General features: G+C 39.8%; 1 protein-coding gene across 3 annotated transcripts in view; it reads right to left on the bottom strand.

Moving 5' to 3' along the window:
- NEK10 (NIMA-related kinase 10) overlaps nucleotides 1–27,916 on the bottom strand; it is a 281,170-nt gene that overhangs the window by 227,199 nt on the left and 26,055 nt on the right. For all 3 annotated transcript variants that reach the window (XM_011969857.1, XM_011969859.1, XM_011969858.1), the window contains exons 6-7: nucleotides 27,218–27,316; nucleotides 3,915–3,999 (exon numbers count right to left, since the gene is read on the bottom strand). In XM_011969857.1, the coding sequence (XP_011825247.1) occupies nucleotides 3,915–3,999; nucleotides 27,218–27,316 (184 nt within the window). The remainder of the gene's footprint in view (nucleotides 1–3,914; nucleotides 4,000–27,217; nucleotides 27,317–27,916) is intronic.

Below are 27,916 nucleotides of genomic sequence, written 5' to 3'. Positions count from 1 at the left end.
CATTTACTCCTCTGTCCAAAAATCATTAGTGGCTCCATAAAGTTTATTCTTTGGTTATGATTTTAATGCCCCTCTGTGGACTGGCCTTTACTTATCTTTCTAGGTTTGGAACCGTAAACACTCTTCTAAAAGGCTTGGTATACTCGATTTGTAGGAGCATGAGAAAAAAGGAAATATTAGAGATACTTCTAAAGTTTTCTATGCTGAGTCTGACAAAATATGGTGCCATTAAAAGAATGAGGAATTGATTCCAAAAGTTCAAGGATGGGGGGAAGAATTGAAGAGCTCCATTATAAAGTTATTGAGTATAATATGCTACAATTGTTGTTCTCAAAGTTTTTGTCTCAAACCCCTTTACGCTCTTAAAAATTACTGAGAACCTCAAAGAGCTTTGGTTTATATGGATTAGAATGTATCTGTTTATATTTATTGCATTAGAAATTAAAAGTAAGAAATTTTTAAAACACAAGAATACACAAGTACATATGTTCCATCAGCTCCCAGGGCCATGATGTCACGAGATGTTGTGTAGCTTAGGGAAAATTCCACTGCACACATGTAAGACAGAGAGTGAAAAGACAAATAACATCATTTGGAATAATTTAGCATCATGTTGGAGATAGATTCCATCTTGTGGAACCCCTGAAAGGGTTTCAGAAACCTGTAAACAGTACACGGGCCACATTTTGAGAACCACTGTGCTACTGTGTCATCGAGGTGGTTGTCTAACATGTCTCTGGAAACTTGGGACTTAAAGGGGAAAGTTTGAGGCTGAAGATATGAACTTGTGAACAAACAACAACAACAAAAAGATAGTTGAAGCCAAGAGCTTGGAAGATATGGGAGAAGACAATAAAGAAAAAAAACTTTGGGGAAGGTTATTTAGGAAGACAAGGTGAAGAAGAGGAACGCGTAAATAATACTCCAAATATGCTGAATAAAAGCTAGAGGTTCTCAGGATCAGTACAGGCAAAGAGAAAACGTGGTAAAGTGTACCTGCTGCTATAAACAGGTTGGGGAATGTAAGCGCTGAGAGAAGACTACTCAATCCAACTATTTTTTATTATTGTTTCTAACATAATTGCAGTTCGGGATCTTTTAAGGTTTTCTCTTTATCTTTGATAAGCAATGTACTATGGCTTCACTATAATGAATCCAGGTGAACGCTTATCTTTATCCTGCCTGGGACTCCAGCTGCAACTGAAATCTCAATACGTGTCTTCCTTTAATTCTGAAAAACTCTAAACAATTATATCTTCAAAATGGCTTCTCTGTCATTCCTTCCAGTCTTTCCTGGTTGGAACATTCACTAAACATATAGTGGAAACTCTGTACTGGCAGGAAAGATCCAATTTACAAGCTACCAGTTTGCAACCTCTAAGTCAAGGAATGAGGACTGCAGCGTGGCCCAGTGTGGTCTATTCAAATGGCTTCCAGAGAGACCCTTGTACATAGAATTCACTGTGCAAGTTATGCAATACATCAGTCCTGGTGGAAAGGAACTGGATTCAAGAGACATAGCCTAACCTTTCAAGAAATAGAGTATGAAAGTAGGAGAAGGACTTGAAGGAATAGCTGGGTCAAGAGAAGGACATTTTTATGGTAAGGAAAAACAGAGCGAGAGCAGGTAGAAGAGTAAGCCTTGGCCAGGAGGAGGAATATTACTTCTGAAATATGAGGGAAGTAGAGTTGCAGGATAACCCAAATATTTCAAACAACAAAGAGAAAATGAGATAGTTCCCACTGGGATGGCCTTGGGCTTCCCTGTAAAACAGAGGATGATATAATTTGATGAGAATCATGGGGTAGGAGAGGGTTTGGGTGAGAAAAGTGAAGATGGTTTGGAAGAGCCGCTATGGACCCTGCAGTACTGACCAAACAAGAGAGGAAAGGAATAGATACCCAAGAAAAAGGCATGCCGACAGTCACTGGCGTAAGTAAGTCACAAGTCATAGTAAACCCCAGCATAGCTTTGTGACTTCAGCCAACAATTCTTGGCACCTCAAGATGTTGAACAACTGCCTGAGCACGTGGTCTTCTGTACGGAAAGAGTGCCAGGGAGGACAGACTCGGAGATAATTCCCTTCTATGGAGAGGCTGGCCAGCAGGACAATATTCGTTTAATATGTGTCTTGGTCACAAAATCTCATAAACAAAGTCGTCTCTGAATTTTTTCCTTCAGAGGGCAGTACAATCAACCCTGTTCAATCTACCCAGAACGAGACTAAGAAAGGCAGAACTTTAGATGGGAGATTAGCAGAGTAAGACACTCTTATCAACAGTTTTTCTGAACAAACAGAACATCTCTAGGACAAATATTTGCTAGTTCAAGTCAGATTAACCGGACCTTCCTCCTGGAAAACTTTATTAATATTATACATAGAATGTTTTCATCTAAACTGAGACACATTGGGGAATAAAAGAGGGTGCTATGAATAATTAAGTGGGAACAGTGAGCATATAAGACTGATCCAGGCAAAAGGAAACGTATGACCCATGCTCATTTATACATGACCCAAACAGAATTGCAAAAAGCAGCTCAGAAATGCGTGGAACACACAGTTCTGTATGGTTGGTCACAGGAAAATAAGGATGCTTACCTACCCAGAAAACTGTGAGCAACAAGGACAGAAAGCCATTTCAAGGATGCCCTGGCTCACATATCCAAAGGGCTGTGGTTAACTAAATTACAATAGCACAAGGCCAGTTTAGAACACAGTATGAGGAAGAGGACTATTCTTCTAATGGAAAGATGTGTAGTGCCCATGAATCCCAGAAGAGTCCAATCAGAGTAGGCTCTGTGGCTGGTTGATACCAAAATACTTTCTCAAATGCCGAGTATGGAAAATATGGTTACTTCTGAAATATGAGGAAGGTAGAGTTACAGGATAACCCAAATATTTCAAACAACAAAGAGAAAATAAGATAGCTCCCACCGGGATGGCATTGGGCTTCCCTGTAAAACAGAGGATGGTTACTTTTCCAAACTTGGCACTTAAAGGAAACATATGCTGACTCAAATAGTAATTCATCAATAACATCGAGTTCAAAATTAAAGGTGTGAGCTTCCTAGTAGCTTATGAGGACAGGGCATAAAAGGAAATACTTTTTTGGTTAAAAAAAAAAAAAGTGTTAAGTAAGCTTTTCTTTAGAGCCTCACAGCTAAAGCACTATGTCTTTGCTACTCAAAGTATGGGCCATGAACTAGTAGCAATAGCATCCCTGGGAAACTTGTTAGAAATGAAGAATCTTGTTTATACCTACTGAATCAGATTCTGCATGTACAAGATGTCCAGGTGATTCCCATGCACATTAAAGTTTGAGAGGCACTAAAATCAGAGGCCAGGCATGGTGGTTCATGTGTGAACCACCACGCCCAACCAGGAAAAGATTCTTGACCTCAGTGCCCTCCTCTGGGGAACGTGAGAGGCTCCTTGCTCACCTCTAACTCAAATTTGACTCTAGAGGTTGGGAAGGGATTGACCCTGGAGCAGCTAATAAAGCTCCACTGGCTGCTTCTCAGCCACATGAGCAGGCCACCACTCATCACTGCTGACTTAGACCTAGGGAGCTGCTTGACCTTGAACACGTTTGAAGCTGTGGCCAAGCGTATACCTCCTTGAACGGTAAATGTTTTAAAATGCCAGGTAGCAAAGAAAACATAGACCAAAAAGTTCAATCCACTTAACCCCATAAGTAATACAACAGAAATATACAAATTTTTTGTCCCCATTAAAGTGCTCCTCTCAAATCTTTTTAAATAGTAGATGAGACATTCCCCATATATGGAAGCTATTGAGTTGTGAGAGAGAAAACAAAAAGTAAACATGGACTACTTCAAAGAAAAGCCCACCAGTCTTTTATTATGACTTTATAACAAGTAAAATATATATACGTATATTTTTCCAACCAACCTGATAACATGGATCCCTCATTAGTAGCCTCAGACAGATTAACACTCTCAGAAAATGAATAGATGGGGCTCGATTAACCCACTCTCTGAAATAAGAAAACAAGAGAACATGTTCACGTTTAAAACCCCAGTGTGACAATTCATAAAAGTACAAGGCTATGAAGAAGTACAAAGAACACACAAAGCACTTAGTTTATTTGCACTGGGGACTGTTATTTGGTACTTGAACACTTCACCCATTTTAATTCAAAACACATTTAAACTATCTTTATCAGTGTGGAGGAGAGGCCTCCCAAACTTATTTGGTTTATGCCACCACCCTTACTCACTCAGCAATATTTCATAGTACACTAAGATCAAAAGAAAGAGCAAAATGTTCCAAAATTTAGGTAGACCCAACTTGGTAAGAATTTATGCCATAACAAATTGGTATCCATTTGAAAAAAATAATACATTACATCAAAAGATTATTTTCATAGCCACACTTATTTATTAATGCAAGTGTGTGCATTAGTGGACACAAAACAACTTCTCAAGCCTGGAAATCAGTTTGGACTTCACCATCCTTGTTTTCTCTTCCCCTGACTTTAATAGAGTACTTGTTTTTTTATCATAGCAACCACTGAAAACTCAGCTTCTGAAAGATATGCCATCAGCTAAAGGAAGGCAGGATGACCTAACATTGAAATCACAAACTGCCTTCAGTTGTTCCTGCTGTATCTGATGGATGTTGAGGAGCACTGAGGGTGTTTTGGGTTTTGTTTTTTAGAAAATTGAAAATAGCTCACAGTGCCCCCTGGGAGTTCTCTGTAGCCCTGGGGCACTTCGGTGCTCAGTTTGGGAAACACAGGGATAAAGTTTTTTTTAAATTAGTTTCCCCAGAAGCAGACCCTGAGATGAAGATTAGTGTGTGCAAATTCATGATTGAAAACATGCTCTCAGGAGAGACCAGTAAGAGAGTGGCAGAAACAGGAAAGGGAAGAGGAGAAATCCAAGCAAGGGTATGACATCAGGCAAAATCTCCTCTTAACCCAATCAGTGGGGCTCTGGAATGTAAGTTACCACTCAGAGTTGTCCTATACTGAGGCAACGGCACTGGGCTTTTCTATACTACTGAAGCTGTTGCCATTAGCTAACAGCTGCAGGAGGGACTGATGGAACATTCCCAGACACTCCCACTGGCTCTCTGTGCCTGCAGGCAAGGCAGACTCAAGGAACCTGAGGGTGGCTGGTGCAAGTGTTGTTGGACAGGAAGGTGCCAAAACCAAAAGGGTGAGAACAGGAGGATTCTGGGCAAAGCACCAATATTACCCTACAGTTCTATAGTGAGATTCAGCGGAACCCTTTGAAATTGAAGTCACAGTCACTGGATAAGTCATACTATGGCAGAAACTGAAGGTGTATTTGCCACAGGTCTGTTCAGAGGGGGGAAGAAAAACACCTGGATTTTTGCTTCAAATATTGAATACAGCCAGTATCCAAAATACCATGATCAGATTTCTAAAGAACTATTTAACTTAAAAGTATCACTTCAATGTCATCAAATGCTACAAGTATTCACTCAACTGCATTTTGAGAGGCTTTCAAAAAGTATGTTTCTTTAGCAAAGAATGATTTAGTTGCAACCTTCAAAGGTCTTTAAAATAAGGACAATTGCAATTTTGCAATGTTTTTGAAAGAAGTCAGACACTAATCAAATTCAGAGGTGGTCACAAGGCCTTGCACCCAGCAGCTACTCAAATACACATGGATGACCAGTTCTCTGATTTAAATCAGTGTGGTAAAGGTAAGCACATATTGGTCTCATTTTAGGCACCTCTCACTTAGATTTAAACCTAAGGGAACACATCAGTCAAGACAGAATCCCTCCACTGACATGGCTCTACAAGCTCAGAAGCTGAGGTTAGCTTGGAAGGAGGAAGTCGGGGTAGGGATAGTCTATGCTCTTTGGTGACACCCACATCCCGTCCTGACCCTGCTGGACCACTGTGAACAATTTCTGTTCTGTCGCTCAGCTGTCCCACATCCAGTTATAGCTAGTAGTAAATGCAGACAAATGTTAAAGCTTTTCAGTCAGCTCCCAATGTTGCTTCATAGGTCATAGAATGTGCACAATGCAAGGTGCATTTCACATCAGTTGTTGAGGATACTTGTACCCAAAAAGTTGGAGCAACAGAGCCCAGACTGAAACTAGAACCCATGGCTTCCTGAATCTCAGTTTGATACTTAGCATGTCTGAAACTGACTTTATGAACTCCCCCTCAAGCCTGATCCTTCCAGTCATCTAGGTGACCAGACAGAAACCCTTGGTGTTTTTCTTGCCTCCTCTATTTCCCTCACATTCTTTGCCAATTCCTCCACAACTCCTGTCTGCTCTACCTTTAAAATATCTGTCTCCACAACCTATCTGCTTCTCATTATCTCCTCCACCACCACCCAGGCTCAGGCCACCATCATCTTTTGCTTGAGCCATTGCAAAAGCCTCCTATCTGGCATCTTTGCTTCCAGCTTTGCCCCTTCCTTTACTCTCTCACATCTGCTAAGATGATTCTTTACAAACACAAGTCCATTCATGTCAAACCTCAGCCCAAATCCTCCAACAGACCGCATCTCATTCAGAATAAAAACCAAAGTCCATACCATGACTCACAGGCCTTCCAGGGCCTGGCCTCCCCATTACACCTCTGGCCTCATGTCTTTCCATTGCCCCTTGTTCACTCCCTCCCAGTCACGCTGACCTTCTCATTACATGGCTGGGCCAAGGTCCAGTGCCTAAGGTGCTTCCCATGAAAGCCTTCTGTGGCTTTTCAACCCTGAAACCTCATAAACAATTTGAAAGATGTTCTCCATGATATGAGGCCAGTCACCTGTAGTTGTTCTAACCACAGTGTATGTTGTGTGGAAGAGGCCAACATAGCACAGACTGAACTCCTGAGGTGAGAGAGAGGCTGAGTGCTGCCAGGCACTGGAACTTGGAAGCAGAAGGTGGTCCTGGCCAGGTGACACTTGCTCACACTGCCCTCTAGGCTAGTTCCATAGTGGTGCTTGGTACACACGTTAACGAAAGTCTAAAACACAAAGCATCTTCTATTGCATACTCAGCCAAGAAAAAGTGAGGGAGATAATGGAAGCTATTCTAGACTAGAATCCATATAATTTCTCCCACATCTCCTACCTCCACAACTGAGCTGATTGTGTATCCAGCAGGAATAAAGATCTGCCCCTTGTCAAACAGAGCAATTACTTGAGCTGTGGACCCAAGCCACCCATGGCCTGGCCTGTCCCATATTGATCCTCTGCCCCTGGGTACAGTTCATCTTTGTCTCCTCTATGACCCTGAGAAATTCAGCTCTGCCCCCAAACCTGCACATCTCAAACCTGAGTGAATGACAACCATCTTCCTCAAAGTTAGGATGAACATCTGTAGTTTCTGCCACTAGAGGTGCTACTCCCCACCCCACCCCACTCACAGTCCACCCCAAGTCACTCACTATTCCTTCCATCTACAAAGACTGACTTCATGGGAAGGAGGTTGATAGTAGGCGCTTCCCAAAGCCTTATATTCCTGAGTGCTCATTATAGATTAGAGTCCCCCGATGTTGAGTAAGATGTCCAAAGAATATCACTGGCTAAGAATTACTCTTCCTCCCATCACCAAGACTCCTGGCAGCTGTGCTGCCCACCACAGTTGCCATCAACACCTTGGCCCCTCCTCTGGCCCAAGCACCTTGCCAGTGACCCCTTTTTGCCAAGGGGACAAAGCCCAGTTTCCTCTGAAAATAGAGTTAGGATTCAACCAATCCCAAAACTGCCAGCCAGGCAGAATTACCCAAGGCCACATTAGTAACTGTACTATGGGTTCATCCTGACTTCAGATCGGACACACCCTGCATTGAGAAAAATAAGCCAAATTTGAAATACATTGTGAATTCAAAATCTATAGGGGCACTTATTAAAAATATGGTTATTCTAAAGCTCCTAATACAGAGAGGATATCTTTAATTTTTACAATTAGGAAGAGGGCTCATGAGAAGTTTTTCATTCAGGTGTTGAGTTAGCTAAAGACAGCATGTAGTCTGAATTGTAGGGCAAAAATACTACATCCCAAAGATCTAACAGAAATAATGATCAGGTTGCAACAGCTGCTAGCAACCTAGTGATGCTGAATGCTAATTACTTTTCATTATTTAAAGGAAAAGCCATGGGGCATTTTAAGAGATGATTCATGCTACAAATATGTGTACACTTGGTATTTTTACTGTTAGCCATATACAGTCATCATGAGGAAATTTCATGACTTTTCCAGTGATTTTTCATATTAATATAAATATAAAAAGGTTGTTTTCTTTCCACCTCCCAGGAAAAAGAAAAGAACAAAAATTCCAGAATATTTTTTTTAACTAATAAAGAAGTATATATAAATAAAGAGTTTCAGAAAAATCTGAGTTGAAATTTCTGTTCCAACCAAATGGCATTTTTGTTTTGTTTTGTTTTGTAATTTGGGAACTGAAGCCCAAAGCTATTAATATTTCTACGTGGCCTCTGCTGCTGTAAATGTAAATAGAATTCCTGGTGTCTGAGTCCTCTGGCTTCTCCTCTCTTTGCGCTGACCTCTGAAAGAGCAGTTGTTCCTTCCCTGGCTCTCAGCCCTTAACCCACTGCAAGGACGGGGCACATGGGATGAAGTGCTGGTGTTCAAGGGGAATTGCATGCTCTGTAAGACTATATATACACACACACACATATATATACACATATATACACATATATAAACATATATACACACACATATAAAAACATATAAACATATATATGTTTGCCAAGAGTTGAGGGACTAGGAAACACACAGCTTAGTGCAACCAGAGAATTACCGTGAATAATAGTGACAGATTGTAAAGACAGGCACCTTTATTTTACTGACTCAGCAATTGTGGCCTGGAGGAGCTGAGCATCTGGCCCACAGCTACACAATGAGTAACAGAGCCAGGTGCCAGACTCCCACTCCTGTGCTCCTGCCATCCCTCCCCTCCACGTAAGTCTGTACAGGGGATGGCTGAAGAGAAAGTGACTCTGCAGATATGTTTAATATGGGAACAGTAGCGTTCAGCAGAGTGGCATGGGGGCAGCCCTGAAAAATCTGTCTGTCTGCAAAGATAGTATTTCTCTTGAGGCCATGTCTCAATATAGCAGCCACACAGAAGCAAATTCATGAGCGGGCAAATATTTGTCCCCTCTTATGACTGAACTTATGCCACTGTTTTCACAGGACTATTAATACATGGCAGCGTGATCAGCTCCCGCCACCCCCATCCATGATCACCTGCCATTCTGCTGTCAGCATCAGGTGCCACCTTCTGCCATCAATATAAAAAGAAGGAAAAGCACTGGAGACACATTATTTGAAAAGAGAAAGAGTAGCCGGGGTTTCAACTTCTTACACAGTAACAGAAACAAATATGTGATGTGAGGGTTCCAAGTAAAAACTCAGTCCACGAAGCTGTGCTATTATAATGAAGCAGGGTTAACTGAACCCAGGAACTGATGCAAATGGCAGGGGTGACAACGTTGACCGTCATTTGTAGCACACTCTGTCTCTTTCATGTCACAGCCCTTTCCATGTTGTAGCACTGTTTTCATTAACACACAAGACAAACCAAAACAATCTGCCATCTTTGACTCAATGTTTAAAAATGGAGGAATTCAAGTCTGTTTCAAAATAAGTATCACCTCAAATTCATGAGACAGAGTCCTATTTTTTTAGATAGTTGAAAAAGTAAAATTCACATCTATGCAAAACTTAAAACAAAACACAAGAATATATGTGAAGAAATTCATCCTAAATGATTATTTAGGGAATTCTCACTGACTTATTTTGCTATTCTTAATAGGTCTTTGTTCTTTCTCTGTGCCCCGTACTAAACCTAGCATGGAATGTACACCCAATCAGAAACCCATCAAATACAAATGGGATCATGTTGGCTCCTAAAATCAGGACATAAATGTGCATTCTTAGAGGTATTTCTTCTACATAATTAATGAAAATTTCAGAATGTTTTCAAATATTTAACAAATACTCATCAACTGTGATCAGCCAAGTACTGTTATAAACCCAGGAGTACAGCAGAGGACAAACCCATGCACTTGTACTCATGGAGCTTACATTCTGATCAAAAAAAACAAATAAAACTGCATATCAGGTGGTGGCCAGTGGAGAATAATCAAGGTTAAGGATTTATTGAGTACTGGGCATGCTATTTTAGGACAGTCACAGAACAGTTCTTTGGTAAGATTAGCATCTGAGTTCTTTGAGGGATTGATCCATTTGGATGTCTAGGTCAGAACAGCAGAGTAGTTTAATACATAGTCCCTGAGGGAGGAATACTGTAATCTGCAAAGAATAGCAAGGAAGCCAGTAGGGCTGGAGCAGAGTGAGCAAAGATAGAGCAATAGGGATTGGGGTGAGAGAGACAGCAGAAGTCAAAGTTTTAAGGGCCTTGCAAAATAAGAACAGGGCCTTTGGATTTTTTATTCAGGGAAGTCATTGGAAGGCTCTGGGCAGAGGATTGACATAATCTGACTGAGATTTTGAAAAAATCCTTCTAAATTCAATGTTGAGAACAGAGTATAAAGAGCCAAGCATCCAAAGCAGGGAGGCCTGCTAGCCTACTGCAATCGTCCAAGCAAGAGATGATGAGGTTTTGGACTAGCGGATGGGGAAAACTAAAACTGAGGCATTCTCACACACTGAGTGAGAAAAATCAAAAGTACTGTTTTAAACATGTTAACTTTGAGATGCTTAAAGAAGGAAGAGCCCACAAATCAATATGTATTACAAAAGATGAATTTATAGCACAGGAAAGTGATATGGTTTGGCTGTGTCCCCACCCAAATCTCATCTTGAATTGCCACATGTTGTGGGAGGGACCTGGTGGGAGGTATTTAATCATGGGGGCATGTCTTCCCTGTGCTGTTCTTGTGATAGTGAATGAGTCTCATGAGATCTGATGATTTTTAAAAATGGGAGTTTCCCCATGCAAGCTCTTTTTGCCTGCTGCCATCCATGTAAGATGTGAATTGCTCCTCCTTGCCTTCACCATGATTGTGAGGCCTCCTCAGTCACATGGAACTGTAAGTCCATTAAACTTTTTTCCTGTATAAAACTTACCCAGTCTCAAGTATGTCTTTACTAGCAACATGAAAACAGATTAATACAAAGAGTGTACTTAGAAGGCCCCATTTCTTGGAGCAAAGTGGATAGGAAAATTTAGGAAAGGCCAGGTTTCACAAGGCTGTTTGGGGATTGGTTGATTTTTTAGCTGTGGAAATGCGGCTCCCAGAATGTGACTATCAGTTACTGCCTGGCTCTCAGAAACTCCTGTACTCACGAGAAACTGTCATTTATTGATTTGGCCAGGTTTAAAACTGGTTCTGGTGGTTATCTGTAGCCAAGGAACAACCAGTTCTTTCCTGGGAAGGTAGGAACATTTTCATTTCATGCCTATTGACAGCCAAGTGAATGAGCTACACAAGAAGCAGTAAGTCTGGTTACCAAAGTGATACTTTTCCCTGGTGCACACCTAAAACAAATTTTAAATGCGCATTGATTAGTAAAGAACAAGGGAATCAGTGAGGCATAAGAGAAAAGAGTACCAGCCACGGCTTTGTCCCAGGACCTTGGACCTTACTTACTCATCTCCCACATCTATCAAATGAGGCTTAAGAAGGTTTTCTTCAGAGTCCATTCTACCTCTATAATTTCATGACTTTTTTGGTTTATATAGTCATCCGTTGTTATCCTCAGGAATTCCAGGACCCCCATGGTTACCAAAATCCACAGAACCTACACATATTCTCACATGTACTATAAATCATCTTACTCATAATACCTAATATGATGTAAATGCTACGTAAATATTTTTATTGTTGTGTTTTTTATTGCTTTTCCTGAATAATTTTTTAATCTGCAGTTGGTTGAATCTGAGATGCAGAACCCTTGGATATCAAGGGCTGACTATGCCTGTGTGTGTGTGTGTGTGTATATGAGTACACATTTACCTAAAATACCCTAGATAATATTGCATGAGAAATAATAATATAAGAGCTAGATGTTTGCTCCAAGTTAGGTGATGGGAAGAAGGGAAATCATCATTTGCTTGAGGACTACATGAGATGTTGGGTTGTTACAGCTTATTTGCTTCATGTCTATGTTTAAGGTTGTGAAGCTTCAAGTAAAAGAGAGACAAAAAGACAAATTTCATTCTCAAACAATGATCCAGCTGTTTAAAAAGTTATACTCTGGGTAAAAGCAGAATGTAGTTTTGTATGTGCATAATAATCTATCAGATAAGTGAAGGAAAAAAGCACAAAATTGTTAAAAGATTAGAAGGAAATATAGCAAAAGTTAATATAGATGTTTCTAAGGGTGGTATAAATAGTAAATTTTCATGTTTTCATAATTTTCTGTGTTTTCCAAAATTTTTAAAGCAATCAAAATAATTTAATGCAAAGAAATTCCAAATGAACAATCTTAGCCTCAATCTTCCCCCAGCAAAACCAGTGTCAGTGGCTTGAGCAGGAGATAAAAGACCTACAAAGAGGTAGGGATAGAGTGCTTCAGGCAGAGGACTAGCACGGTCAGAGGATCAGAAGTAACAAAAAGAATAACTTTCAAAGGAACAGAAATTTCACTCTGACCTCAATGAGTCTAGGAGAGACACTGACAGGATAAAGAAATGAGGCCAAGAAGGAACAAGACCTCAAAGAACTATGTGAACCACCTAAGGAATGGGCTGTTATAACATTTTTTAGTACATAAAGACACAAACCTGGATGGATGCAGGGGCTCACGCCTGTAATCCCAGCACTTTGGGAAGCCAAAGTAGGTGGATCACCTGAGGTCAGGAGTTCAAGACCAGCCTGGCCAACATGGCAAAACCCCGTCTCTACTAAAAAATACAAAAAGTAGCCAGTCGTGGTGGCAGGCGCCTGTAATCCCAGCCACTCAGGAGGCTGAGGCAGGGAGAATCGCTTAAACTTGGGAGGTGGAGGTTGCAGTAAGCCGAGATCAGGCCACTGCACTCCAGCCTGGGTGACAGAGCAAGACTCTGTCTCCAAAAATAAATAAATAAATAAATAAATAAAGACACAAACCTAAGACTTTTGAGGACTTTATGAAACTTCATCTGTGCCCAATTTATGGTGCTAACTTGAAACTCTGTCTCTAGGGAAGTTCTGAACTATCTGACAGGCTTTACCAAGGTGAACAGGCTTCTCCCTTCTTAGGCAATAAGGGATCTTCAGAGGTCTCTGTTGGTCTCTGTACTGGCTGAAGAGAGAAATTCACAGAAAAAGCATCTCTTCATTAGCTTCATCTATTTCAAGAACTTATTCAAAACACTGAAGAGATTCTCCCTGCATCCTAACTTCTGGTCCTCTCATCTAACCTCCCTCTGTGATGGAGTCTGGATAGTCAATGCTGAGGACCAGGTAAAACTCGAAAGGGTAAGAGTCACTTTTTTCATGATCTAGGACCTGGAGTGGACATGGATAACAAATTGTTTGATAGCTAAACAAATAACTATATTAATCCTCTTGGTTATAAGTATCTATGATGTTCTCAGAATACTTTTTATGGTAATTTCTAATAATATTGTGATGTTTTCTCCTAATTCAAGAAGTTTTCTCTTATACATAGTGCAAACATATTTCTCACCTAGACTTCCTACAGACTTATTTCCAAAATTCTTCAAATTTGCAGCAAATATCTCAGGAAACTGGGGTATAAAATAATAAGGATACTAACTCATTCTTTTCAGAAAAGTAAATTAATTTTTTTACAAATGAGATAACACTAAATGATTTCCTCCAACTCATTCCAACTAGAATGAGTACCTTGGGCAAGCTTACCTATACAAAAGTTACAGGCAAGGGAAGAGGTATATCCTGGTTATTCTAGAATGATAGTACCAGAACGAGGCCAGTTAAGTAAACCCACTTCAAAATAACACCAAATTTCATATTAAAGGGCAGGAGGAAAGACTGAAACAACATCTTTAAAAATAAATTATAAAACCAAGATGTATTTTACTTTACATTTAACAAAATTTAAGTTATACTGCAACATTGCCCTGGTAACTAGAACAAAGCAAGAATGAATTCTACTGACATTTTTGGAACACTTTTTCTGAAAAAACATTCAAATAACATGATCCAACATTCACTTTTGATTTTGCAAGAAAAAGAGTTCATTTTTGTGAATATATTGGAAGGATTCATTATTTTTTTTCCCCCAAAGACCTCTGCTATTCTTTGTTTTTCCAAACATAGCCTCATCGTCTTCCTTGTTAACACTCTCTTCCTGGCTGGGCGCGGTGGCTCAAGCCTGTAATCCCAGCACTTTGGGAGGCCGAGACGGGTGGATCACGAGGTCAGGAGATCGAGACCATCCTGGCTAACATGGTGAAACCCCGTCTCTACTAAAAAAATACAAAAAACTAGCCAGGTGAGGTGGTGGGCGCCTGTAGTCCCAGCTACTCGGGAGGCTGAGGCAGGAGAATGGTGTAAACCCGGGAGGCGGAGCTTGTAGTGAGCTGAGATCCGGCCACTGCACTCCAGCCTGGGCGACAGAGCGAGACTCCGTCTCAAAAAAAAAAAAAAAAAAAAAACTCTCTTGCTTCATTGTCAGGTGACCTATTTCTGCCTGAGCCTTATTTGTCATATTCCACCAGCTCAGCTCCATCACTTTCAATAACTTCATAAAATTCTACATCTTTAGCCAGATTTGCAAGTTTGTTTCACAAATAAATAATATTTGCCTTGTAATAGAGAATCTTCACATCAGCAAGGAATGGACTAACAAAGAGGAATTCCAGAGAAGCAGATATACACAAGAGATACCTGAATAGAGGTCAATTTTATGAGGTCAATTAATTAGAGAATATGATAATGTTTGGACAACTTTTTCTTCCCTACACAGCTCATAACAACCTGGTCTTGGATACCAACACCCTTTGTACTTTCCTGTTCAGGCAGATGACATGGAAATGGAATCAAACTCTACTGCAGACAAATGACGTCATGACAGAAAAAAAAAAGATTGGAAGACCACAATTTGTGTCTGTATCTTGCCACACCTTGAGATTAGTTACCAGGAGTAACAATTCAAGAGAGCTGAGTAAGGGCATTTTGTACTTGCTTCCTCCACTAAGAAGAACCAATATAGTGAGTAGATAATTATGCTTCAAATAGGTCACCCAAGAGATAATACTGGAATTCAGTAGAAAAGTGGCAGGCAATACCTAAAGGAAAGAAAGAGAAGGAAGTGAGGCAGCCTGCTCAGCCAAGATCAGCTGGGAGCCAAGGGAGACTACAATACAGGGAAAGGGTGAGTGAGAGACCCTCAGTGGTGCACATTATCACCATGGACTCCTGCAATTCTAGCCATGGGAGAGCCCCTTGACCCACGGCCGGGTGCAGTGGCTCACACCTGTAATCCCAGCACTTTGGGAGGCCAAGGCAGGCAGATCACCTGAGGTCAGGAGATCAAGACCAGCCTGGCCAACATGGTAAAACCCTGTATCTACTAAAAATACAAAAATTAGCTGAGTATGGTGGCAGGCACCTGTAATCCTAGCTACTCAGGAGCCTGAGGCAGGAGAATCACTCAAACCCAGGAGGCAGAAGTTGCAGTGAGCCGAGATCGTACCATTGCACTACAGCCTGGGCAACAAGAGCAAAACTCTGTCTCAAAAAAAAAAAAAAAAAAAAAAAAAGAGCTTTGTCTTCAATAGACTGCATGCTATCCTGCAACCCAGTAGCACCAGGGCTGAAGTGCGAGAGAAGTATGGGATGCTGCCCACAAGGCTTAGGTATAAGCAACCGTGGGCTACCACACCCAGGTAGGAGGCATGATCAAGATGCAGGCTACCACCAGGGCTGAGCGAGGCACCATTCTAGAACACTACCCCCAACAGAGTATGCACTATCCTAGAAGCCAGCAGTGCTGGGACAGAGGTTCAAAAGAAGAGCTGGCTGTTGACCCCAGGGCTTAGGAACAAGCAACCATGGGCTACCATACCTGGGGCTGAGCCATAAGTGGCACACATGCTTAACATCTGCTGGCGTAGGCTGCCATCACTAAAAACATTGCTTCCCCACCAACACCACCCAGTGGCATTCGGCCACTGGCCTAGAGGTTGCCCCATTCCTGTCTACCACGGCCAACACCTGTACACACAACTGCAAGGCCCTGAGGACCAGCTAGCCTAGCCCAGCTTCCCCCTCTCCTCGATGCCAGAGCATACAGTCCAGGGACCACGGGATTGCCCAGCCTAGTCTACCACCATTGGCACCTAAACACTCCTCCCAAGGGCCTGAAGTTGAGCCTACCCACCAAGCCACTACAACCACAGCTGGCATCTACCAGCATGTGCTGCCTGTAGGCCGGGAGACTAGCCTGCCTAGCCCATTGCAGCCACCAACACCAGCATGCATTACTTGGGACCTAGAGGGTAGTCCTACAACTGCTACTACCATCACTCATAACACACCAGCTGCTCAGGGGCATGAGAACCCTTCTACCTGTCCAGCCCATGGTTGCCACTACTAGCATCCAAGTAAGCCACTTGGAGGGCCAAAAATAGACCCGCCTGGACCTGCTAAGACTAGTGCCAGTGTATGCCATCCAGGGTCCCCGGGATAGGCAGGCGGTCCCACCGATGCCTCCCCTGACTGAAGACTAGCCTACCTGATGTCCCAGTCTCCAGCAAAACCACACCATAGCCTTCAGTAATAACTATACCCTAAGCCACTGAGGAAATCTCAGATACTACTGACACCGTTTATAGAGAAAGAAATCACACAGAGACTGCACAACTGTACTCACCCAGAATCAAAGCCGAAGTACGCTACCCAACCAACATTGTAGATTCATCCTCAGGAAAAAGTCTTCCCATATGAAAGCCAATTTTAAAAATTAGAAGTGACTATTACACCAGCTGTGCAGACATCAATGTAAGAACACAGGAAACATGAAAAATAAAGGAAATATGACGCCTCCAAAGGAGAAGAATGATTATCCAACAATAGATTCCAGTCAAAAATAAATTCACAAAATCTTGGAAAAAGAATTCAAATTATTGTTTCAAAAGAAGTTCTGTGAGATATAAGAAAAGTCCAAAAATATAAATAAATCAGAAAAACAATTCAGGATACAAATTAGAAATTTACCAAAAAGACAGATATCTTAAAAAAGAAGCACAGCAGCTGGGCACAGTGGCTCACGCGTGTAATCCCAGCACTTTGGGAGGCCGAGATGGGTGGACCACCTGAGGTCAGGAGTTCTAGACCAGCCTGGCCAACATGGTGAAACTCCGTCTGTACTACAAACTACAAAAATTAGCCAGGCTTGGTGGCAGGCACCTGTATTCCCAGCTGCTTGAGAGGCTGAAGCAGGAGATTTGCTTGAACCTGGGAGTTGGAGGTTGCAGTGAGCTGAAAATGCACCATTGCACATTGCACTCCAGCCTGGGTGGCAGAGTGAAACTCTGTCTCAAAAAAAATAAAATAAAATAAAATAAAACAAAAGCAAATTATACTAGATCTAAAGAGAGAGATAGATTCTAATATAATAATACCAAGGGACTTTAACACCCCCACTCTCAGCAGTAAGCAGAAGTTCCAGATAGAAAATCAACAAAGAAACATCGGATTTAAACTGGACATTAGATCAAATGAACATAACAGATGTTAACAGAACATTTTATCCAACAATTCAACAACTGCAGAATACAGTTCTCCTCAGTACACAGAACATTCTCCATGATAGACCATGTTCGGCTAAAAAACAAGTCTCAACACATTTTTAAAAAGTGAAATCATATCAAGTATCTTCTCAGAGCAGAATGGAATAAAACTAAAAATGAATAACAAGAGGAACTTTGGAAACTGCACAAATACATGGAAATTAAACATTTGCTCCTGAATGACCATTGGGTCAATAAAGAAACTAAAATGTAAGTAGAAAAATTTCTTGAAACAAATGAAAGTGGAAACACAACATACCAAAACCTGTAGGACACAGCAAATGCTGTGCTAAAAAGGAAGTTTATAGCAATAAAATACTCACATCAAAAAAGTAGAAAGATTTTAAACAATCTAACAATACACCTCAAGACACTAGAAAAGCAAGAACAAACCAAACCCCATATTAGCAGACAGAAAGAAATAAAAAAGATCAGAGAAGAATTAAACAAAATAGAGGCTAAAAAACAATACAAAGCATCAATAAAACAAAAAGTTGGTTCTTCAAAAAGATAAATTGATGAACCACTAGCTAGACTAACAAAGAGAGAAAGACCCAGACCAAAATCAGAAATGGAAAAGGAGATACACAACTGACAACACAAAAATACAAAAGATCATCAGAGACTATCATGAACAATTATATGCTAACAAACTGAAAAACCTAGAGGAAATGGATCAATTCCTGGAAACTACAACTTTCCAAGTAGTTGAAGCAGGAAGAAATGAAAAGCAACAGACCAATAATGAGTAGCAAGATTTAAAAAGTAATAAAATGTCTCTTAAAAATGAAAAGCCACATGAGATACCATCTCACGCCAGTTAGAATGGCAATCATTAAAAAATCAGGAAACAACAGGTGTTGGAGAGGATGTGGAGAAATAGGAACACTTTTACACTATTGGTGGGACTGTAAACTAGTTCAACTATTGTGGAAGACAATGTGGCGATTCCTCAAGGATCTAGAACTAGAAATACCATTTGACCCAGCCAACCGATTACTGGGCATATGCCCAAAGGATTATAAATCATGCTGCTATAAAGACACATGCACACGTATATTTACTGCAGCACTATTCACAATAGCAAAGACTTGGAATCAACCCAAATGTCCATCAGTGACAGACTGGATTAAGAAAATGTGGCACATATACACCATGGAATACTATGCAGCCATAAAAAAGGATGAATTTGTGTCCTTTGTAGGGACACAGATGCAGCTGAAAACCATCATTCTCAGCAAACTATCGCAAGAACAGAAAACCAAACACCACATGTTCTCACTCATAGGTGGGAATTGAACAATGAGATCACTTGGACACAGGAAGGGCAACATCACACACCGGGGCCTATTGTGGGGAGTGGACAAGGGGGAAGGATAGCATTAGGAGATATACTTAATGTAAATGACGAGTTAATGGGTACAGCACACCAACATGGCACATGTATACATATGGAACAAGCCTGCACGTTGTGCACATGTACCCTAGAACTTAAAAGTATAATAAAAAAAAAAAAAGAAAAGAAAAGGCTAGGACTGGGGGATTCACTGCTGAATTCTACCAAACACACAAGGAAGAACTAATATCAATCCATCAATCCTCCTGAAACTATTCCAGGAAATTGAAGAGGAGGGAATTCTAACTCATTATATGGGGCCAGCGTTACCCTAATAACAAAACAAGACAAGAATAGAACAAAAAAAAAAAAGAAAACTACAGAACAGTATCCCTAATGAACATAGATGTAAAAATCCTCAACAAAGTACTAGCAAACCAAATTAAATAGCTTATCAGAAAGATAATACACTATGACCAAGTGAGATTTACACCAGGGAAACAAGAATGGTTTGGCATGCAAAAGTAAATAAATGATATACATCACATTAACAGAATGAAGGATAAACAACATATGATCATCTCAATAGATGCAGAAAAAGCATCTGATAAAATCCAATATCCTTCGTGATTAAAAACTCTCAACAAACTATGCATAGAAGGAACATACCTCAACATAATAGAGGCTATATATAACAATATCAACTTCAGCTAACATCATACTGAAGGTTTTTCCTCTAAGAAATGGAACATGACAAGGATGTCTACTTGCACCACTCAAATTCAACATAGTACTGGAAGTCCTAGCCAGAATAATAAGTCAAGACAAAGAAATAAAACGCATCCAAAATGGGGGGATGGGGGAAGGAAGATGTACCTCCTTGCAAATGACAGGATCCTATATTTAGAAAAACCAAAGACTCAAGTATGATAAATAAATTCAGTAAATTTGCAGGATACAAAATCAACATACAAAAATCAGCAGCATTTTTATATACCAACAATGAAATAGCTGAACAAGAAATCAAGAGAACAATCCCACTTCCGATAGCTACCAAAAAAATAAAATACCTAGAAAAATAATGTGACCAGCGAGGTAAAAGATCTTTACAAGGAAAACAACAAAACACTAATGAAAGAAACTAAGGAGGACACAAAGGAAAGATATTCCATGCTCATGGATCAGAATTAATATCATTAAAATGGCCATACTACCCAAAGCAATATATAGATTCAACGCAATCCCTATCAAAAGATCATTTTTCACAGAAATAGAAAAAAAATCATAAAATTCATATGAAACAAAAAAAGAACCAGAAGAGCCAAAGCAATCCTGAGCAAAAGAACAAAGCAGGACCCATCACACTCCCTAACTTCAAAATATATTACAAGGCCATAGTAACCAAAACAGCATGGTAATGGTATAAAACCAAACATATAGACAGATGGAACAGAATAGAGAACCCCAAAACAAATCCACATGTTTACAGCCATGTGGCTGCATCTATTGAGATGATCATATGTTGTTTATCCTTCATTCTGTTGATGTGATGCACAACATTTATTTACTTTTGCATGCCAAACCATTCTTGTTTCCCTGGTGTAAATCCCACTTGGTCATGATTTTTAACAAAAGCACCAAGAACATTCACTGCAAAAAGGACACCCTCTTCAATAAATGGTGTAGAAGAAATTGGGTATCAGTATGCAGAAGAATGAAACTGGACCCCTCTCTCTCTCTCACTATATACAAAAATCAACACAAGATGGATTAAAGACTTAAACACTAAGATTCAAAACTATGAAACTCCTAAATAAAAACAGAGAAACACTTTTCTATGAAACATAGGAAGGTCTAGGCAAAGATATTTTTTAGGGTTTTGATTACTAGTTTTTAATTTTTTTCTTTTTTATTATTATACTTTAAATTCTAGGGTACATGTGCACAACGTGCAGGTTTGTTATATAGGTATATATGTGCCATGTTGGTTTACTGCACCCATCAACTCATCATTTACATTAGGTATTTCTCCTAATGCTATCCCTTCCCCAGCCCCCCACTGCCCAACAGGCCCTGGTATGTGATCTTCCCCTCCCTGTGTCCATGTGTTCTCATAGTTCAACTCCCACTTATGAGTAAGAACATGCAGTGTTTGGTTTTCTGTCCTTGTGATATTTTACTGAGAATGATGGTTTCCAGCTTCATCCATGTCCCTGCAAAGGACACGAACTCATCATTTTCGTGGTTGCATAGTATTCCATGGTGTATACGTGCCACATTTTCTTTATCCAGTTTATTATTGATGGACATTTGGGTTGGTTCCAAGTCTTTGCTATTGTGAATAGTGCTGCAATAAACATACGTGTGCATGTGTCTTTATAGCAGCATGATTTATAATCCCTTGGGTATATACCCAGTAATGGGATTGCTGGGTCAAATGGTATTTCTAGTTCTAGATCCTTGAGGAATTACCACACTGTCTTCCACAATGGTTGAACTAATTTACACTCCCACCAACAGTGTAAAAGCGTTCCTATTTCTCCACATCCTAAGTTGCTTCCTGACTTTTTAATGATCGCCATTCTAATTGGTGTGAGACAATATCTCATTGTGGTTTTGATTTGCGTTTCTCTGATGACTAACGATGATGAGCATTTTTGCATATGTCTGTTGGTTGCATTAATGTCTTCTTTTGAGAAGCGTCTGTTCATATACTTTGCCCTCTTTTTGATGGGGTTGTTTTTTTCTTGTAAATTCGTTTACGTTCTTTGTAGATTCTGGATATTAGCCCTTTGTCAGATGGCTAGATTGCAAAAATTTTCTCCCATTCTGTAGGTTGTGATCTAGGCAAAGATTTTATGGCTAAGACCTCAAAAGCACAGACATTAAAACAAAAATAGACAAATGGAACTATATTAAATTAAAAACTTCTGCACAGCAAACGAAGCAATCAAGAGAGTGAAGAGACAATCTATTAAATGGTAGAAAATATTTGCAAACTATTCATCAAGCGACTAATATCCAAAATATACAAGGAACTCAAACAACTCAATAGCAAAAAATAAGCAAATAATACCATTAAAAAGTGGGCAAAGTTGCCTGTTCACTCTGATGATAGTCTCCTTTGTTGTGCAGAAGCTCTTTAGTTTAATTAGATCCCATTTGTCAATTTTGACTTTTGTTGCTATTACTTTTGGTGTTTTAGTCAGGAAGTCCTTGCCCATCCCTATAAATGGGAGAAAATTTTTGCAATCTGCCCATCTGACAAAGGTCTAATATCCACAATCTACAAGAAATTTAAACAAATTTACAAGAAAAAAACAACCCTATCAAAAAGTGGGTGAAGGGTATGAGCAGACACTTCTCAAAAGAAGACATTTATGCAGCCAACAAACATATGAAAAGGAGCTCATCATCACTAGTCATTAGAAAAATGCAAATCAAAACCACAATGAGGGTTGGGCATGGTGGCTCATGCCTGTAATCCCAGCACTTTGGGCGGCTGAGGTGGGAGGATCACGAGGTCAGGAGTTCAAGACCAGCCTGGCCAATATGATGAAATCCTGACTCTACTAAAAATACAAAAACTAGCCGGGTGTGATGGTGCACACCTGTTGTCCCAGCTACTTGGGAGGCTAAGGCAGGATAATCTCTTGAACCCAGAAGGCGGAGGTTGCAGTGAGCCGAGATCAGGCCACTGCACTCCAGCCTGGGCCACAGAGCAAGATTCCATCTCAAAAAAAAAACCCACAATGAGATACCATCTCATGTCAATTAGAATGGTAATTATTAAAAAGTCAGGAAACAACAGATGCTGATGAAGTTGTGGAGAAACAGGAACACTATTACACTGTTGGTGGGAGTGTAAATTAGTTCAACCATTGTGGAAGACAGCATGGTAATTCCTCAAGGACCTAGAACCAGATATACCATTTGAACCAGCAATCCCATTACTGGCTATATACCCAAAGGATTATATATCATGCTACTATAAAGACACATGCACACGTATGTTTATTGCAGCACTATATTCAATAGCAAAGCCTTGGAACCAACCCAAATGCTTATCAATGATAGACTGCATAAAGAAGATGTGGCACATATACACCATGGAATACTATGCAGCCATAAAAAAGAATGAGTTCATGTCCTTTGCAGAGACATAGATGAAGCTGGAAGCCATCGTTCTCAGCAAACTAACACAGGAACAGAAAAACAAACACCGCATGTTCTCACTCATACGTGGAAGTTGAACAATGAGAACACACGGACACAGGGAGGGGAACATCACCCACTGGGGCCTATTGGGGGGTGGGTGGCAAAACGAGGGAGAGCATAAGGACAAACACCTAATGCATGTGGGGCTTAAAACCTAGATGACAGATGGATAGGTGCAGCAAACCACTATGGTACATGTATACCTATGTAACAAACCTGCACTTTCTGAACATGTATACTAGAACTTAAAGTAAAATAAAATAAAATAAGTGGGCAAAGGACATGAATTGACAACTCTCAAAAGAAGACATACAAATAGCCAACAAGTACATGAAGAAAAGTTCAGCATCACTAATCATCAGAGAAATGCAAATCAGAATTACAATGTGATATCATCTTACCCCAGTTAGAATAGCTATGATTAAAAGACAAAAAACTAACAGGTGAGGATGTGGAGAAGAGGGAACTCATACACTGTTTGTGGGAATGCAAATTAGTGCAACTGGTGTGGAGAACTTTATGACGATTTCTCAAAAAAATAAAAATAGAACCATATGATCCAGCAGTTCTGCTCCTGGGTATCTATCCAAAGAAAAAAAAATCAGTATAACAAAGGGATACTTGCATTCATGTGTTTATTGCAGCACTGTTCACAAAAGCAAAGATATGGAATCAACCTTAGTGTCCACCAACAAACAAATGAATTTTTTAAATGTAGTATACACACAAAATGAAACATTATTTGGCCATAAAAAAGAGAAAAAAATCACATCATTTATAGCAACATGGATGGAACTGGAAGCATTAAGTGAAATAACCCAGGCACAGAAAGACAAGTATTGTGTGGTCTCACTCATATATGGGAGCTTTAAAAAAAAGTCAGTCTCATAAAGATAGAGAGTAGAATAATAGATACCAGAGTCCAGGAAGGGTGGGTGAGCGCAACGGGGGGATAAAGAGGTAGGTTAACGGGTACAAATGCATTGTTAAACGAAAGGTATGAGTTCCATCATTTGACAGCAGAGTAGCGTGACTATAATTAACAACAACGTATTGTCTATTTCAAGGTAGCTAGAAGAGAGTTCTCAACACATAGAAATGACAAATCCTCAACGTGATGGGCACCTCAAATACCCTGACTTGATCATTACACATTCTATGTATGTAACAAAATACCACATGTACCCCATAAATATGTAAAATATTATATAGCAGTATATTATAAATAAATACCATTATACAAGGATTTTTTAAAAAAGATTAGTTACCATTGTGTAACTAGGAGTAACCCCACGCTCAGGGATGACACTTTCCCTTGTCCTTTGAGATTTACTGTGAGGTATTTGCAGTGTTACCTTATCTGACTCTGGATTAACAAGTCTTTTCCAGTTTCAGATGCCATCTGGCAGTTTCATTCTGAGAATGGGGGAGTAATCACAAATCACAGAAAAGAACACAGAAAGGAGGTGTCCACAAGTGTGATTTAGGGAAAGGCTAGAGTTGGGGTGAGTAAAATACAAGAGCAACATTACCACCAATTGGGTAGGCATTGAGAAGTGAGTTGAAAGGGGTCACACTTCACAAATGAGACTAAATTCCCAGTAAGTCATATTTTTCAGGGCAAAATTGAGTAGCATAACATGCTGAATGTCTTATCTATAGTCTTATCTACAACCATAATTGGACCAAGGACCCAAATTCCCACCCACCCCCAATCTCATGCAGCCTTTAGTTAGTTGCGTTAATACAAATTGTATATATTTAGTACATTTTCCTTTATTGGGTAATCGTCTTGCTGATCAGAGTAGTATTTGAGTTCCCAGGGAGAAAAGGACCATATGTCCTGTTAATTTTTTAAATTTCACCCTTCTTTACCATTTAATCCCTTCCTTACATATAGTAGATGCTTACCAGTTTGTTTATCAAATTGAATCTAAACCTTCAACCCAACACTAAATCTGATGTTTGCAAACAAAGGGGGTAACAAGTCATATCAGAAAAGGTCCTGAGGTGTAATTCTTCTATAAGTCTAAAGTTAGAGGGGAAGGAAAAAAAGGACGGATGGTCCCGGCTATTTTAGCAAGGTTATATGGGGTGAGGCACAATGGAAAACCTTTATATTTAAGCCATCTTTTACCCAATGCTTTTAGAATAGAACTGAACATAGCAAGCTGTCAGCAGCCACAGGATGACATTAAAGGATGCCCTTGATGTTCGACATTCCTAAATTCCATCTCGTACTATGAAAGCAAAGAGATCTACAATTATCTCTTCCTAGGTTGAAGACTTCCAGGGACCGCTCGTGTTACCAGCCAGTAACTTCATCCAGCCTAAGATGCCCCTTCAATTACTAAGAATTTTAAAACACCCTGAAAAGAGATTTCTCAACTTTAGAATTGTTGAGATCTTTTTCAATTAGTTGATGCCAACCAGTGCCCAGTTATTTTCCCTAACAATTTCTGCATCTAGTGTCTTCCCCCAAAGTATTGACCCAATAAATAGTCTACTGGGCATCCCTTGAAGAGTCCATGTGAGCTGGCTTTAAAAAAAAAACAAAAAAAACAAAAACAAAAAACTTTATTTCCTAATACTGTTTTATGCATAATGATTCTGCTACTACCATTGTTTCACTCTGTTCAATCTAAGCAAAAAACAGTTGAGATATATATATATACACACATAACTTCAGGTTATTTGCAGTGTTCATTAATCTTTGAACAATCTTTGAGTGTGTAATCGAGAACTGAACACTGACCCAATTACATAACCTTGGTAAAGATTTTAGGCTTCTTGTATCATCCGAGCCAGTCTAATAATCCTCTGCTTAAATAAAGTACAAAGACGTGACAGATGCAGTCTCAATTCTGTATTGTTTTAAAGAAAACTAATGTATAGGACAGTCATTTAAGTCCAATACTTAAATACATAATGCTAAATGACCCCATCCAAAAGATGGAGACATGAGGCCATCAATTAAGCATGTATCGAGTAGCTGACTCGTCATGGAGGACCCATCAGAATGCTGTTCTACTTAAAATAAGCTATTGCACTGGGCCAAGTCAGTTTTATTTTGATCAAGGCATTAAATTATTAATACTCCTATTTTTATTTTTCACAATAGAAATAATGTTTTTCCATTTTCACTGGGATGGAATTCACATATCTCAATCAAGTCACAAAGTGACAAGGAAGACTTAAGATTCTTTATAGCATTTTTCAGCTGATGCATGTGGGAAGAGTATGGGCCTCCTGAAAAGAGCAAAAGACAGGACCCTATCATGACAGACTGTTTGGAGCCTCCTTCGCATCTGGCAGCAGCATACCCAGTTTTTCTATGAAGCAGCTCAGAATGGACAGAAAATTCAGACCTGACTGCAATCCAGCAACAATCAATGGCTCCCTGAAAACCCCTGATATTTGTGAGAGAGAATCGAGAGGCCTTGTTAACTAATTCTTTCTCTACAGTCCCAACACTGCACCCGTGTTAACAAGGCAAAGAAAGAAAGAAGAAACATCTTTCTGAGGCTGTGGCTGGTTGTTACAGACTCATCCTTTCTTTCCTCAAGGTCAAGGCTCGCGCAGTCCATTTAATCAGTCATTAAATCACTGCAAAAGTGCACCATGAGAATGTTGTCCGTGGTGTCGTCCAGTGTCTCTTTCGTAAGATCCCACACAATAAACTCCTCCTTCAGTATCCAAACTCAAAGAAAATAAAGAAAACATAACTTGAGTGTTTTCCCATTTTTCCTTATCTGTCATCAAATTCAGCTAAATTCGGTACCTCATCAGTGATTTTAATAAGATCATCTGTAATGCCTACTCATTCGCCTCCTTCTCTCCTTTAATGACATGTTCAATCCTGGAAATGTTTCAAATCATGTTCTAGAGACAAGATAGATGACATATGCCACTCTTGAGTAAAAGCCTGTTTTCCAGGAACAATCTTACCTGCATATGAGTCTATTTTTCACCAAGGCGGTAAAGATCTCCTGAAATAGTTTATGCTGAGGATGTTTGCTGAAATTTCTCTCATTCTTGTAGTTTATACTGAGACGAAACAAACGGAAAAGGATTTTGTTATAGAGATCAGGCTGTCTCAAAGTCGCCAATGCAGGCAAAGATCATCTATATTCAGGTAATGTTTTTTTCATTACTAACCAGTATACTAATGAGGATTCAGGCAAATATTGAAGGAGACTTGCATTTAACATGTTGCTAAAAGCAAATATCAACTGTTAAAATAGGAACTAGAAATTCAATTATAAGGTTAAAAATAAAATATAGTAAAGCGTATGTATTTCCTTTTACCATATCCATTAAATTATTCCCTATAAACACTAACAGCTAAAATTGGTTGGAGGAAGAAAAGGGTAAATGGAGAGAAAGAATGATTGGGGCACATTATTTAGACAACTGTGTAACAGGAAGAGAAGAATTGCCTCTCCACTTTTCCACATACCCTCGATCCCACTGGCTGATCTCACTGTCAACACCAGTGGTCATCATTTATAATTCCTTCTAGATAAGAAGAGTTTATTAAACACAGCTTATACACCTTCAGCCATGTTGACTGTCACTGTTGATTGTTTATATGGTTTGTGTGTGTGTTTAACAAAATTCTAAGATATTCCAGCTTCAGCTTCTTTT

This window comes from Mandrillus leucophaeus, unplaced genomic scaffold (assembly GCF_000951045.1).
Source record: "Mandrillus leucophaeus isolate KB7577 unplaced genomic scaffold, Mleu.le_1.0 Scaffold915, whole genome shotgun sequence".
NCBI classification, from domain to species: Eukaryota; Metazoa; Chordata; class Mammalia; order Primates; family Cercopithecidae; genus Mandrillus; species Mandrillus leucophaeus.
This window is presented reverse-complemented; position numbering and strand designations above follow the sequence as displayed.